At 46.0% G+C, this 15192-nt stretch overlaps 2 protein-coding genes across 2 annotated transcripts; one reads left to right on the top strand and one right to left on the bottom strand.

The window, feature by feature from the left end:
* Positions 1 to 1053: 1053 nt before the first annotated feature.
* tbccd1 (TBCC domain containing 1) lies at positions 1054 to 7459 on the top strand. Its single transcript, XM_080518495.1, has 9 exons — positions 1054 to 1314; positions 1898 to 1962; positions 2052 to 2318; positions 2412 to 2570; positions 2659 to 2775; positions 3745 to 3994; positions 4083 to 4269; positions 5109 to 5633; positions 6183 to 7459. Exons 2-9 carry the CDS (start codon positions 1900 to 1902, stop codon positions 6400 to 6402), a joined length of 1788 nt encoding a protein of 595 aa, XP_080374621.1. The 5' UTR covers positions 1054 to 1314; positions 1898 to 1899; the 3' UTR covers positions 6403 to 7459.
* LOC308146708 (plexin-C1-like) lies at positions 6962 to 14669 on the bottom strand (the record flags this gene model as incomplete). The annotated part of the gene is made up of 14 exons (XM_080518611.1): positions 6962 to 6975; positions 8859 to 8958; positions 9033 to 9200; positions 9286 to 9395; positions 9542 to 9675; positions 10291 to 10470; positions 10549 to 10682; positions 11086 to 11192; positions 11898 to 12051; positions 12137 to 12236; positions 12321 to 12421; positions 12506 to 12640; positions 13260 to 13382; positions 13653 to 14669. 14 exons carry the CDS (start codon positions 14667 to 14669, stop codon positions 6962 to 6964), a joined length of 2577 nt encoding a protein of 858 aa, XP_080374737.1.
* Positions 14670 to 15192: the final 523 nt, after the last annotated feature.

Below are 15192 nucleotides of genomic sequence, written 5' to 3'. Positions count from 1 at the left end.
TTTTATTATTGGGCAGTTTCTGTCATAGAGTTGTGTTTTTTGTTATATGTACCACCATACGAAATCTGTAGTAATCTGTGCGCAAAATCTGACCACACTGGCCGCACTCCAAACAAATGACACCTTCCAGGCGGCAACTCGTGACAAGTTGTCGATGAGATGGTGGCGGTTTCACGCTGCGTTGCTGTCAGAGAGCAGATATCCGCCCCGCGCTTCCGATAGAAACCACACGAGAAGCATTTGAAGCTGCCAGTTTGAGTTTTCGAGAGTCAAACTTTGGCGAGACAGGGGCGACATCTAGCGGCATCGTTGGGAAGTTCTCTCTCTCTCAGACAGTTTATGAAACACTGAAAATTACTGACCAAACCGATCGATTCCACCCAGAGCTGGGAAAAATACATACATTTAAACTGATACTTGTTTTTTTCTTTTTTTTAAAAGTAGAAGTACTGAGTAAAGTACTTTAAATGAAAGTAATATAACTCAGGTTATGAAGAAGCATCAAAGTACAAATTAGACTTATTTGGACACTCTTGCATTGTGATACTTGATTTCTTCAGATATCCCAGCTTCCTTTTTCTTTGGTTTGAATGTGCGCCATGGGACAGGAAGTGCAATGTAAATAACATAAACATGGTCACATCAGCCTGGCATCACAGTAGGACCCTCATCATAACCACATGATGACTCTCAGTCCCAGCGTCCTTTGACCGTGTGGTTGTGGCCACGACACAAACTTTAATAGTCACCATCAAACAGGAAGTGGTGTGTGTGTATATATATGGTCCAAATTCCACATATTTCATAACTTAATGCTGACTGACATCCTAAATCGGAGTCCTGCAAGTAGTGAGGACTTATTCATTCATTCGCTCACTTATTTTGAGGGGTTTGTTGCTCTCGCGAGATTTGACAGCTAGAAAAAAAAAGGGGGGCGGGGTGGTAAAGTTGTGCGCAGGGCCGCAGTTTGTCCACGCGCGGCCCTGCGTCACATCATAAAGCGCGCTCCCGCCAGCTGCGCGCAACAGTTGTCGAGAGGGGAGAGGAGGGCGCCAAGAAGCCAGCAGCGGCTCCGAATCTCTCGACGAGCTCTTCTTCCACATCTCCGCTCCGCGCCGCGGCTCCCCGACGTCCTCCGAGCCTCGTTCCGCCGGACGAAGCGCGTCGGGACCCGGACGAGATCCCGAAAGTGAGAGTTTGTACCCCGAGCGACTGTCGTTAGCCACCGGCGGCTAAAGTTAGCTTCACTTTGGCAACAGGGGAAACAAACAGTCCTGCAGGTTCTGCAACTTCTGCGACTATTTACGTCACCAGGTGAGGGATGTTTGTTTGTTTGTTTTTTTTGGTGTGTGAGTGGATCTGTTCCCGCCCTGTTCATGTGATTGTAGGGGTCGTTTGTCTCCTGCAGTTTAGAAACACCTGTCAGGTGAGTTCAGGTTAATCTGTCAGATTAAAAACTACAGACTATGGTTGTTTTCCGACTATTATGTTTTGGTGTAATGTAGTAAGTGAGACGAGTCCAGTTGTTGTGTGTGCTGTTCATGCATTGTGATGTAATATGGATACAAACAGGTGAATGATGTGCAATATATTGAGTCAGGCTTTTTCTAAAGGAGACCAATAGTTTGTTTGTTTCAGGATCCTCACAACTAACATTCCTGTGGTCCAGAAAGTCATACATCCATTACAAATAAGATTCATACACCTTTTGTAAATATTACTAATATTTATTAGTTTATTTGGAGGGGCCGGTGCGCATTAATGGACACTGGGTACAGCCACTTTGTGTAAATGCGCCAGATTTAGCCATGGGCTACTTTCCATCCGTTGTCCTCGCACATTTAAGACGAGTATTTAAAAACAAATAAATAAACATGTCGTACACTTTTCCTTCCAGCGATGGAGGCAGAGGGTGTAAGCATATGGCCACGCATGGAGCCCTTCCTCCTGGGTGCCCTGCAGGTGAATTTGACTTTTTTCCCTTGCTTGTTTTGCACCGTCAAGGGAATTCCAAATGCTGCAAACTTTAAACTGGTCATTTCCAAAACCAGGTCACGCCCTCCTCCAAACTCAGCCTGCACTACCTGCGGAAGATGGCGGCGTACGTGCGTACGCGGGACGGCTGCTTCCCCGTCCTGGGCTGGCCCATGTGGCGCCACATCGCCTGCGGGAAGCTGCAGCTCCCGGAGGACCTGGCGTGGCTGTACTTCGAGACCTTCGACCTCCTCGTGGGCCGCGGCGCCGAGCAGCGGCTGGAGTGGGCGGAGTCTCTGTCCCAGTGCTCCACGAAGGGCGAGCTCGACCAGCAAAGGAGCGAGGTGACGGCGCCAGTTTGGGGTTTTTCCCAGCAGAGTGACTTGTTTCTCTCTCTGGTTACTGATGAGCTTCGTCTCTCTTTCTTTCTTTTCCAGCTCTCCGTGGACACGCTGCAGTTCCTCCTCTTCCTCCACATCCAGCAGCTCAACCACCTGTCCCTGCGCACCTCGCTGATCGGCGAAGAGTGGCCCAGCCCCCGCGCTCGCTCGCACTCCTCGTCGGACCGGGAGGCCAAGACCAGCTCTCAGAGCAAGGTCCGACTTGTGGCGCTGTCGGCGGAATCTACAACATTAATGTGGTTTATTATTTATGTTCATAAGAGCCTCTTGTTTGCTGTGACAGAACTGGGACGATCAGGCTCACCTGTCCTTTGTGCAAAGTCACCTGGCGGAGGTGTTGGAGCTGATGGTGGAGCCGGGCCAGCTGTCGCAGTCCGGACAGGCGCTGAGGGAGTGTCAGGTGTGGGATTTTGACAAATTTTCTTCCGTGGTGTCGCTTCTCGAAAATGCACTTTTTTTTTTCTCTGAAACGCTGCGCACGTGTGCCACGACCTCGTAAATGGTTGTTCTGCACGTGCTCAGTAGAGACCATGACAACAATGCTGGCCTTCCAGAGTGTCGTGACTCCATGACATTGGTTGTTGATTCTCTACGAATGACCGCATCGTCCCATTGTTTATCTGATTAAACTATAAATGCCTGCACGCACAACATTGTGAAGATTAACAAACGGCACCCACTAGTGACCCGAAGTGAAAATTGCAACATGAAACTTTTCTGCAATAAAAAAACGACTCACAAAAAAGCGTTTTCACTTGAAACGCTGTGGTGTAAACCAGTGCTTTTCAACCTTTTTTGAGCCAAGGCACAGTTTTGTCTTTGGAAAAATCTGGAGGCACACCACCACCCGATAATGTTAAAATTGTAAACTGTAGCCTCTATTGACAATATAAAGTCATTCTCATCGAAGTTTTATCAATGGGAATCGAATAAATACAGAAAAAAAGTATTTCCCGATTTCTTTTTTACTCACTCAGTGTGAAACCTGGACCTGATGGATGAAAAGCTGAGATCCTGGTTAACATTCTTCCTTTTCAAAAACTTCTCCATTACTTTGGTACAAGATGGGAGCAGCTGCAGGTGGTGGTGATTAACCAGACTGACTTCTGTCAGTTTCGATTTCACCGGCACACCCTAACATCTTGTCTCAAAGTTCTGTGCTGCCATCTAGTGGCGAAGAGTATTTATACATGATTACTCTGCAACACACTGGGCTGTGGGAGTGAATGTTTTTTTAGAAAAAATGTGAAATTGGATAATTTCCCACGACACACCTGACTAGATCTCGCGGAACACCAGTGTGCCGCGGCACAGTGGTTGAAAAACACTGGTGTAAACGACCCCCTCTGCTCGCCTGCGTGGCCCCCAGATCTCCCTGGAGGCGGTGAGGGGTCTGGGTTTGCTCCTGGAGGGCTCCGCTGGCGCCGGCAAGGCCGTGCAGCCGGTCCATCAGCTGCTGACCAGAGGGCCGCTGCTGGTCCAGTCGGACTACTCCGTGGCGGGCCGCTCCTTCCCCCTACACAAGCTGCTCTCCTGCCTCCAGCACAACCTCACACTCAACCCCTTTGGAATCACCGCCTGCCTGCGCTCGGGGAAGAAGCTCGCCTGGGCTCAGCAAGGTTTTTAAAAAAAAAAGAAGAAGAAGAAAAAATGAATCCGTCCTCTCTATTTGAGTGACTCTGACCGTCTGTTCTCTCCCGGTTCCAGTCGAAGGCTCCATGAAAAGAGCCAAGGTGGCCAGGAACGTCCACACGGCTCCGCCCGGCAGCAAGATGGTGCTCATGTCCCAAGTTTTGAATCAGACTTTGGCTAAAACGTCGGACAAGCTGACCGGCGCCAACATCAAAATCCACAGATGCTCCAACGCATTTATATATCTTCTCTCGCCTCTCAGGTACGGTGAACCCTGTGCTACTTGATGCTTTTTAAAATTTTTCTGATAATGTATTGATGCTTTTTCTCTATTTCTAGTATTTTATTAATACTTTTTTCACTATGGCTGCTACTTTTGTACGTTTATTGATACTTTTACTCCATTTCTAGTATTTTATTGATACTTTTTTGTTCAATGACTGCTACATTTATATGTTTGCTGGAACTTTATTAATACTTTTTCTTTATTTCTAGTATGTTATTGATACTTTTTTCACTGTCTGCTACTTTTGTACGTTTACTGGAACTTTATTGATACTTTTTCTCTATTTCTAGTGTTTTATTGATACTTTGTTTCCAATGACTGCTACTTGTTACTTTTGTATGTTTACTGAAACTTTATTGATACTTTTTCTTTATTTCTAGTATTTTATTGATACTTTGTTTCCAATGACTGCTACTTGTTACTTTTGTATGTTTACTGAAACTTTATTGATACTTTTTCTTTATTTCTAGTATTTTATTGATACTTTTTTCACTATGGCTGCTACTTTTGTACGTTTACTGGAACTTTATTGATATTTACTCCATTTCTAGTATTTTATTGATACTTTTTTGTTCAATGACTCCTACTTAGTGTTACTTTTGTACGTTTACTGAAACTTTATTGATACTTTTTCTCTATTTCTAGTATTTAATTGATACTTTGTTTCCAATGACTGCTACTTATTGTTACTTTTGTATGTTTGCTGGAACTTTATTGACACTTTTTAACGGTTACTGTTGTTGCACACGAGATATTTCATTGTAAACTTGTTTATCCGTGGCGTGTTCAGTAGCGTTTGGATGCTGTGCCTCCAGGTCGGTGAGCGTGGACAAATGCCGCGACAGCACGGTGATCCTGGGGCCGGTGGAGACCAGCGTGCACATCCACAGCTGCCAGAACGTGCTGGTGGTGTGCGTGGCGGCCAGGGTCGCCATCGGCGCCTCGTCGCGCTGCACCGTGCACTCCCTGACGCCCACCCGGCCCCTGCTCCTGCCGGGCAACGCGAGCATCACCCTGGGGCCGTACCACACCTTCTACCCCTCCCTGGAGGACCACATGGCCAGCGTGGGGCTGGCGGTGGTGCCCAACGTCTGGGACCAGCCCTTGCTCCTTGGGACGGACGGCATGGCGAACCCCGGCGCGTCGTCGGTCGCCGACCCCGCCTGCTACCGCCTGCTGCCGCCGGCCGACTTCCACATGCTGGTGGTGCCATTCCAGATGGAAGGCGACACGTGCGAGGTGCCCGGGGGGCTGCCGGCCCCGTACCAGGAGGCGGTGGACGAGAAGAAGAGGAGGATCCAGAGCTGGCAGAGGACGGTGATGGAGGCCCGGCTCAACAAGTGAGGCGCCGCTGCTCGTGAAATGAGATTTTACTGGCACCAGGCAAAATTGCAGCACGAATTCAGACACGAGGCAATTCTCAGTGCTTCGCGAAGAAATACAAGTAAAATGACGACATACAGTTTAAGAGTATGAAAGTGGAACGCTTCTCGTTCAATACAAACCGACGAGTCCCCAAAAAATATGATAATATATGAAGTGACGGATGCAATTCTACAGCTTGTAACTCATCAGAACAGCTCGGTTGATTTGGAGGTTTAATGCTATTTTTAAACATTTCCAGGTAAAATGTATTTCTTACCGATGAGTCTCTAGTGATCTGCCGATTTCTTAATTTTCCTAAAATGAAGTGCTCAGTCAGTTTTTCCGGTAATGGCTCTGAAAGGCCACATCTCTTTTTTTGTAGATACACAAAAGATGTAAGATTTTCTCTTTTTACACAAACTGCCTGATATTTTCAGGATTATATTTGGAGAAAATACAAAATGTTGATATTAAAAGTCAAACTATGCCGAGATGCTCTTGACTTGGTCCTCGTCCGTCTGCAGGGAGCAGAAGCGCCGGTTCCAGGAGATCGTGGAGATCAAATTCCACGAGTGGCTTTTGGAGACGGGACGCCGGCAGGAGCTGGACAGCCTCATCCCGACCACGATGGCGTCTCTGAACGACTCCGCGGACAAGGAGGCGGCGGCGGAGACGACCGGGGCGAAGGACGGGAGGCGCGTGAGGACGGGACGCGGGGCGGGACAGTCGCCGATGGCCTGCTGAGCCCGTCGCGCAGCCTCCACAGGTACGTCCGGCTCCGCAGGACTTCCAGCCGAGCCGCTTTTTAATGTGCGGCCGCGGTTTCTCCTGGCATGTTGTAACGCGGCATTGCTGTTCGGGGAGAGAAGACTCAAAACTGGTGGCGCAAGTGTGAGAAGAGGTCCATGTGCTTTTAGAGAAACGTTCACCCCTTTTAAAGACGTGAGATCTGAATTGGTCCCGGGGGGGAATTTGGACACCGTATTCACTAAAAAAGCACCATTTTTTGAGGGGAAATGGAAATGTATTGCATAGTTTTTGGCTGTTTTTCACACTAGGTTTGGAGCAAAAAATCAAAGCAGTTGATCTATAAAGGGGATTTTTTTTATTTTCTTTTTTTAATGCAATATTAGGCAGCTGATCTTTCATAGCTTAAACAACGAAGCTGTGTGCTGGATAAAATGCACTTTATTTATGGTGTTCGGAGCAGGTGGGACTCGGAAAGACTTGAAAGGGTTAAAAAAAAAACCTGCTGAAAATCCTTCGTCGGATCTGTTTTTGAATGAGACGCTTCACCGGACGTTCAGAGTTCCACGCCTGACGAGGACGAACTGAGAGAAACGTCACAGCTCGACGTGGATGAGTCTGTTTTTTGGAGTTTTTTTAAACCCCCCCCCCCCAATGTACCTTAATTACTTTTACCGTCCAGATTAAAAAAAAAAAAAAGAAGAAAAGTAGAAGCCGGTACATGTTGATGCACTTGGTTATGAGCTCAGGTCATAGTATTATTTTAATTCCCATCAAGTGTTTTCTTTAATGAGGGGGTCAAATGAATAAATATATGTATTCTAGGTATGCACAGGGACTCTTCAATCTGTATATTTTAGCACTGTTGAGATTATTTTCATAACTTGTTGCATTCAGGAGCGGTTTTATTTAACATTTAGTCCCTCCAGGTTCACCTGAGGCAGTTCGATTGCATTTCCTGTCATAGAAACTTACACTGTGAAAAAAAAACAAAAAGTCACGACTGTTTGAAGAAAAACAAAAAAAATCCACAATCACACAGTTCATATAAGAAGAGCACAAACTAGTTCCTCATTGTTGGAATGGAAAAATAATAAATCTTTTGATTAAAACAACTCTTCTCCTGCTGTTTTGATGTTTGTGGGTAAAAAGTTATTGAAAGAATTGCATAAAAAAATGCATAACATCTCTTTTTGTCATTTTTATTTGCAGATGTCAAAATGATTCAGTTTTATACATTTAAACTTATCGTAATTAATCCCTCCATCAAAATGAATATCACCCAAATACTATATACATGTTTGGAATAATGAGTGGACGGTTCTGCTTCCTGTTCTGATGAGCCTCATTGTTGTTCAGCTGTGCCTTATTGTCGCCGTCCTCCTTCTGTGTTAAATGGTTCAGACTTGATAAATCGCATTTATCGCACTCCATTTAACTGACTAACTTCCATGCGCGCTCCTGCACTTGCAGAGGAGAGCGCGGGGAGCTAACGAGGCCACGTTGTGGCGTTGATCCCGCGGGGGTTTGGTCGATCCCACATCGCCGGTTTTCATATGATCGGAATCGGGTCAAACCCACACGCAGCCTCTCTCAGGACAAAAGAAAATCAATGCCGTTCGCCCGAGCTGCGTTCGTGCCGTCGAGAAAGAAACATCGATTCTGAAACGTCCCAAAATTCATCAATTCATTCCCAGTCTGTGCCGATAATAACAGGAAGTGCTGCATAGTTATCCCGTTCTGCTCCACTCAGCCTGGAACCTTACATGTGTGGTCGCGGTCGGCCCTCATTGCGTCCTAATGACAAAATACACTTGATTGCAGTGCCACCTGGTGGACATTCTTCTAATTGCAAGGGCCCGTTTAATGGTGCCAGTGCTTCTTTGTTGGTTGATGCTTTTCTGAATGTAACATGGAAGAAAAATGAGAAAACAAGTCGAGCAAGCACATTTTATTATGGCCAAGGGAAACCACACAGCTGTGCATGAGTATTAAACAAATTTTTTTTAAAAAGTTCAAGCAAATTCATAAAAAGTTGCATATTGTGTAGAAGGTTTCACTGTTGCAGCCTAAACTCATTTAAAGGACCTACAATCCTCTGAAATCGTTAATTAAAATAACAATATAATGCGTTTTTAGATGAGGAAAATCGTCAGCTTTTCTTTGTGTCGACAGGGAAAATGGCGCCAGTGATCACAGTTTGTTCCTCTCAGTGGTGAGATTCTTCTGCCAGGCACAGAGGAGTATCAGCACTAAATAAAAAAAAAAAAAAACAAACATTTGGTAATCAAGTGAAGAATAAAACGATGCGAATCCAAAGTAGAGAAGCGTCTCGTAGCACTACCTTTAAGTGAGGAGTGTAAGAAAAACTGTTTCAGCAGATTAAAACTGAAACATGAAGAACTTGTGGTCTAGAAGGAGGATGAACGTCGGTGCGGTTTGTGTGGACTCACCAGTGATGACGCAGGGTATCAGCGTTAGACGCAAGATCACAATGGTGGGATGCATTTCCGCTGGAGGAGCGAGCCACACAGTCTTCACGCCGTACTGGATCTAGAAAAGAAACGGAACTCTGTGTACATGTAAACCCCAGTTTGCATTGCAGTTGGGGAATATAGAAGATTTACCATTAACTTCTGAACGCTTCCACCCGGTGGGTTTTGAATCTCGCATTTGAAGAAGTCTGTCTCGTTGCTCTCGTATTTGTCCTCCATGATGCAGGGGTATCGTTTCCCCCCCTGCTCCCCCCACACCGACACCTCCGCCGTCGTCATCTCCAGCTTGTCGGCTTTTTTCTGGAACGAGCGCAGAAACAGAATGTGGATCCGGCACATGTTGGGAGTCGTTTCACCCCAGAGGCAAGCCAGAAGAAAATTAAACCTGGATGATGATGTGGACGTTGTCGCCCGACCGCGAGGAGGTGAAGCTGACGAACTCGGGGTCTGGGTGGTAGGTTATGGTCGAGGAGCACGGCAGCGTCTCATTGGCCACTTTCAGAAGAACAGAACTGCGGGAAACTCCGGGGGGAGTTTTAGCGGCGGGTGTCTTAAAGGTGAGAGTCTGCTTAAATTAAAAAAAAAAAAAAAAAAGATGAGTCAATTCCAATTAATCGTCGCATAGCAACGGAAACCCAGACCCCCGTCGTCGCTCTGCAGACGCACCTCACGGTGGCAGCTAACAGGAAGCTGGACTTCCTGAGGGGCTCGGCCGTGAATCAGCCCTTCTACGAAGTCCAGGTGAGATCCGGTGAGCGTGACCTTCCTCCCCCCACTGCGCCACACAGTCAAGTCAACGTGAAACATCAACATGCATATAAAACACCCACCGAGCTGCAGTGATACTCGATGCACTGTGATTCTCTACCTCAGATGTGAGGGTGGAAAGTGTAGAAACACACGTAACAAAAAAGTACAGAAGCGTATTGCATTCACATGGAAAATAAAAAAAAAACCACTGTTTTTCTGAATTAATGATTATCTCATAATTATGACAAAATTTATTAAAAAATTGGGCTAATTTTCTACATTTGAGATAGTTGTCATAATTATGAGATAGTAACCTCAAATTCAAAAAACAGCCCAATAATTATGACAATTGTCATCAGAAAATATTCTGAAATAATTTTTTTTGTAAACCATCTTGAATTCAGAAAAAACACTTTTTTTTCCTCATGAAAATTCTTTCGTTCACAAAAACGGTCAGTTTATAGTACAATATGCTTCCATACTCAACCTGCAAAATGATTTAAATGCACAAAGATACTGAATGAAAAGTAAATGAAGCATTTTATCTGTTTTTTAGTTTTAATTTGTCATTTCCAGTCACACTTTGATTCATTAATTGTGTTTTGTCACAAGCATCAAGTCGTCAGTCAGTCCAGGCTACCTGATCCAGGAGTTCCTCGGCGAAACGTCTCTACAGGAAGGTGACGACCGGTAGGTGATGCTGGCGTCGCCGTGGCAACTGCCGTCTGGGAGGAGAGCGCACGCTCTCACCGTCTCCTTATTTTTTGAACTGGGAATGTGGAAGGTCAAACTCGTGCCGGTGTTGTTCCACACAGGAGACCTGGGCGGAAGCACACGAACAAATTAAAAACTACAAACGTTGCCTCGCTTTTCCTCGGACGTGTGTGAAGCGACTCACTCCTGCGTCGTACAGTCCAGGTCTGGCTGCATCCTCACTGCGGTCACTGCGCTGAGGTCACGACCCGACAGCACCGCGTGGTTTCTTCCATAGAAAGACACCATGCTGGGGGTGATGGAGGAGATCTCAGGCTTCTGACCGGGAGAGAAAAACACCGTCAATACAATGGACTGTCCAGAGTGAGGAGGAGGAGGAAGAGGAGGAGGAAGAGGAGACTCACAGAAACGTTCAGCTCAGACTGCAGCGTTTGACAAACACTGTCCTGCAGGAGGAGGAAAGAAAAGACTGGAGTGATGGAGCATCTTTCCTAAATCTCAAATGTCTTGGATTCATGTACAAATTGGAACTGAAGTTTGGATGAGCCTTGTTGGAGCCGGAGATGTAACGACGACCCCAATTGTTATAAAATATCACGTAATCCCAAAAGTGGTTTATAATGTAACAAAAGCGCTGAGCCTGAAATGTAATGTCATTGTTACATTGTCAGTCGTTACATTCGGGCCTCTAACAAAGACAGACGAAGAAAGACCTCCATACATCGAGTTCTCCTTCATTGGCCCAGGAACAGCCCTGGTCGCTCCACCCACAGCCGGCCTTTATGCATCGCCGACACCTGAAGAAGAAACGCACATCAGAGCGGAAATCTGCAGGAAGGACTTCACACTCACCCACACAACAAAATGAAACACTTCTCACCTTTAATCAAAAGTATATGTACATTTGTGATGAACGGCAAAATGTTTTGGGAAAAAAAACCAAAAAGCTATGCAGCTTAAATTTCATCTTCAGTCGACCAGAACAGTAAAATAACGGCATAATAACCTTTATATTTAAACTCTGAAGTTTTTCTTTGTTGTTGGGCCGAGTACACGTGATGAAATGTCGACATTTTGGCAAAAAATAATTATAGAAAATTACAACAATGTAAACAAAGATGAATTTAATTTTAACTTCTTCTTGGCAGTTTGTCCCATGTCATGAAAATAGCTTAGTCATCTTTATCTCTTAGAGTGCATCCGTATCGCCAAACTGGAAATCTGGAGAAAATGTGTGAACACAAGCATGAAAAGCAGATAGTTGTAACCTCCCGGCATTACGTCGAACATTTATCTTCTGATGTCTGGACTTACCAGACAGGAGTTGGTAGTTCGCTGTTCTCAGAACAGTTCATTAACTGCAGTTGTTGCTCCAGATACGTTGATCCGAGTTTCATCTTTACAGCGACACGCAGGCCTGTCGAGCAAAAACACCACCTCCGTTTCCTCATTTTAGAAGTTTTAATGTCATTAGACAACAGATGAGCCCATTCAGTTCAGCATTTCCTTTATTATTGATTCTGAATCACCAACCTTCTGGAGGAAAGGTGCGATCGGAAAGGATGCAGGTGCATCGTGGGAACTGTAGAGGAGGGCCTTTCCTGCAAGGTTCTCCAGACGCCGGGGAGATTTGACAGGCGAGCGTCTCTTTGCTCATCTTCACGTGAGTCTGGATGTTCAGTGTGAGCTGAGAGGGAAACAAAACACCGTGACTGGTCAAACAAAGGAGCCGCAGTCGATTTGAGTCGTGAACGTGTGACGGGGGTCTGAACCTCTCCCGTCGAGTCTTGAAGGACTTTGTGGGAAACCATCTTCTGCTGGTAAAGGTCGGGGATGGACAGCCAGTCTGAATCCTCACAGTCTCCTTCAAACCTACAACTTTGGAGAGACAAGCGTGTTTCAGTCCAGGTCATGAACTGATTGACGCTTGAGCGATGACCGGAGCTCCTTCCTCACCTGGTTGTGCCGGCGCACCACACACAGTGTGGATCGTGAGCGGCCCAACACTCCTGTAGGGTTGTGTATGTGCTGCATTGTGCTACGGCCACACGCTTCATCTGGGAACAAAGACCACACTTGAAAATACAGCGAATGCAAAAGGAACGCCACTGGGTGTGTGTCGCGGTCGTAACGATAGCTACCTCGTTTTGAAACGGCACGTACACGTGTCTGTGATCCACTGGATCCAGGTGCATTCTGGGAAACACCCGGCGGTCCTCGTTGGACCTGTAGAGCACTCTGGGACAGGCGGTGTGGTACTTCCTGTCCACAGCAAGCTGACGACAAGAGTACAAGATCCTCTGTTAGTTTTTTTTTTCTGTGAGGCGTGAAGCTGTCGACTCGTCACAGAACGGGGTTACTGACAGTCTGTTTATCTGCTTTAGAATTTACCAGGCGTGCGTTTTAATCTCCTGCTGCAGGAGCTTCGTGAGCATGAACGTAAACTCCGAGAGAATTGAATGAAAGTTCTGCTCGGTTCCTTTATCATGTGTAAAACGTCGGGTGTCAAACATAAGCCCCCGAATTGGCCTGCAAAGTATAAAAACTACAAATGAATCTTAAAGAAGGTGAGTCTTTTTTGTTGCAATAAATGGAATTTTGCACCAAGAGCCAATTTTTTTTTTAATGACAATGTTGACATTTTATGTCTTTTGTCAATTTCAACTTTTTTTAATAAATAGATATTTAATTAAACTTGAGCTTGTGTTTCTTTGAACTAAAATAAAGAGAAATTATACAGAACCACTCTTAGTATAGATGATCATGCTGTTATTTTGACCCTGAGCTGAAACCAGTTCAGTTTTTTTGTGGGGGATTTATTCTCACAAGCTATGTAGTATGACGCTGACGACTAGAGAAGGTTAGAAGTATAGAAGAATAATTTCTGTCACACACCTTGATGAGCTGCCCGTCTCCCGTCCCGATGAAGAAAACCATCCATCCTCTCTGCCTCACTGCCAGAACGGAGGTCATGTAGCTCCGTCTGAGGAGGACGGCCTCCGGACGCAGCATCTTTGACTGAGAAACAGAAACACACTGAGCATTAATTATTAATTTAAGTAGTGATGATTCTAATACTGCCCAGATGTGGTGACAATGTAGCTCTGCTCTTAAATTGATGGTAAAGAAATTCAATAATGGCAAAAAGGGGAACAATAAAACTCTATTAAAGATAGATTTTAATGTGTCATAATAAAATGAATAATTAACTATTAATCATAACACTCATTATAATCAAACTTGATTTAGAACATTTTGCTTATTAAGAGTAAAGCGTGTGAGACTCACGGTGCCTCTTGAGTCCTTGCTGAAGTAAAAGTGTGGATCGTTGTCGGGGTCTCCTGAGAGGTCCGGGCTGATGTCAAACAGCAGCAGCTGGGTGTTGCTCTGTCCTCCATCCACACTGAACACGCCGCTCCACAGCCCCGGCAGACCGCCCGGGATGACCGAGGAGGCCAGCAGCCTGCCGGCCTCTCCACCGCCGGAGAGGCCGAGAGTCGCGCCCCTCAGAGACTTCAGAGTCTCCTGTTTCCTTAATTTGTCTTCGAGCCAAATGAGACGGACCTGGTTGTCTTTAGCGCCTGATGGCACATTGGAGAGCAGATATATGATCGAGTCCACCTGAAATCCGTCCACGAACTCCAAGTTCACTTTACTTTTGATGGCTGGTTTTTTAGACTCCTCGTTCAGAGAAAATATCCCCCCGTTGTTCGGGTTGCTGTCAGTGTTATGGAGGTTTACAGTTTGGGAATCGGAGGCACATTTCCCCTCTCCAGACCCGTCCCGTCCTATCGCAGTCAGAATAAAAGTGTCCCGACGAGGCGGCTTGTTCTTCAGAGTCACCAGAAAACCAACGGACCCGTTGCTGCGTTTCGGTCCCACCTGGAAGTTTTCCCTGTGCAGGATGTTGGAGATGTTCTTCAGGTCCAGAATCTCGCAGTATCCACACTCATTGTCGGTCACACCGCAGCTGATCACAGACCGATTCTCTGCAAACGGCAATAAAATATTGATCCTGAAAGTTGAGTTCCAGTGAGCGACACCAGAAATTCTGGAGAAGTACTCCGTTCCCGGTGGGTCGTCCGGGTTATCACCCCGCTTCAGGACTCCTTTCTGGGTCAGACTGTGGACCGGGGTCAGGTCGTGGTTCAGCTGGTACAGCTTCTCCTCGGTGGCGATGTAAACCGTGTCATTGGCCACGGCGAAGTGACGGAAGTCTCCATCGAAGAGAAACGACCCGTGCTGCTCCAGGCACAGGCCCGGTGCTTCACGGAGAAAAAAAAGCAGCCCGAGCAGCAGGATCATCTTCTGGGGGAGGCTGGCAGCTTCAACTGAGAGAACCTCAAGCGCATAGCGCCCGCATGACACTCCGCTCTCCGACGCGCCGTGCGTAAAAGCGCACTGCGCCTTGAGGGTGAAAAGGAGAAGCAGTGAAAATACCTGCAATCAAACCTAAAATCAAATTACGTTTAATGTTTATTCACGTTATATAAAGAATAAACAGCGGATAATTGTTTACTGTGCAATTAATATTATGACGTAGCGCTCAGCTCTCCGACACGCACGTTTTGGAGTCGCGCGTAAAAGCGCACTGAGCCTCAGCGACCTTCAGCTACTGGAAAGGAAACAAACTCCGCGAGACCACAAGTCAAAAGCCAACTGAGCTGCACATTCTGCATTTAATAAAACAATCGTGTATCGTGTCGCTTCAAATCTCTTTTTAAAAACGCACATTGACACGTGTTTAATGTATTAACATACGTCACTACTATATTTTAACTGACTTTAGCTTTAAGTTTAAGCAAAGAGGGTGTCTAATAAAGTGGTA

The sequence above is a fragment of the Blennius ocellaris genome (genome assembly GCF_963422515.1).
Source record: "Blennius ocellaris genome assembly, chromosome: 22".
NCBI lineage: Eukaryota > Metazoa > Chordata > Actinopteri > Blenniiformes > Blenniidae > Blennius > Blennius ocellaris.
Note: the sequence above shows the minus strand (reverse complement) of the source record. Positions and strands in the feature narration are given on the sequence as shown.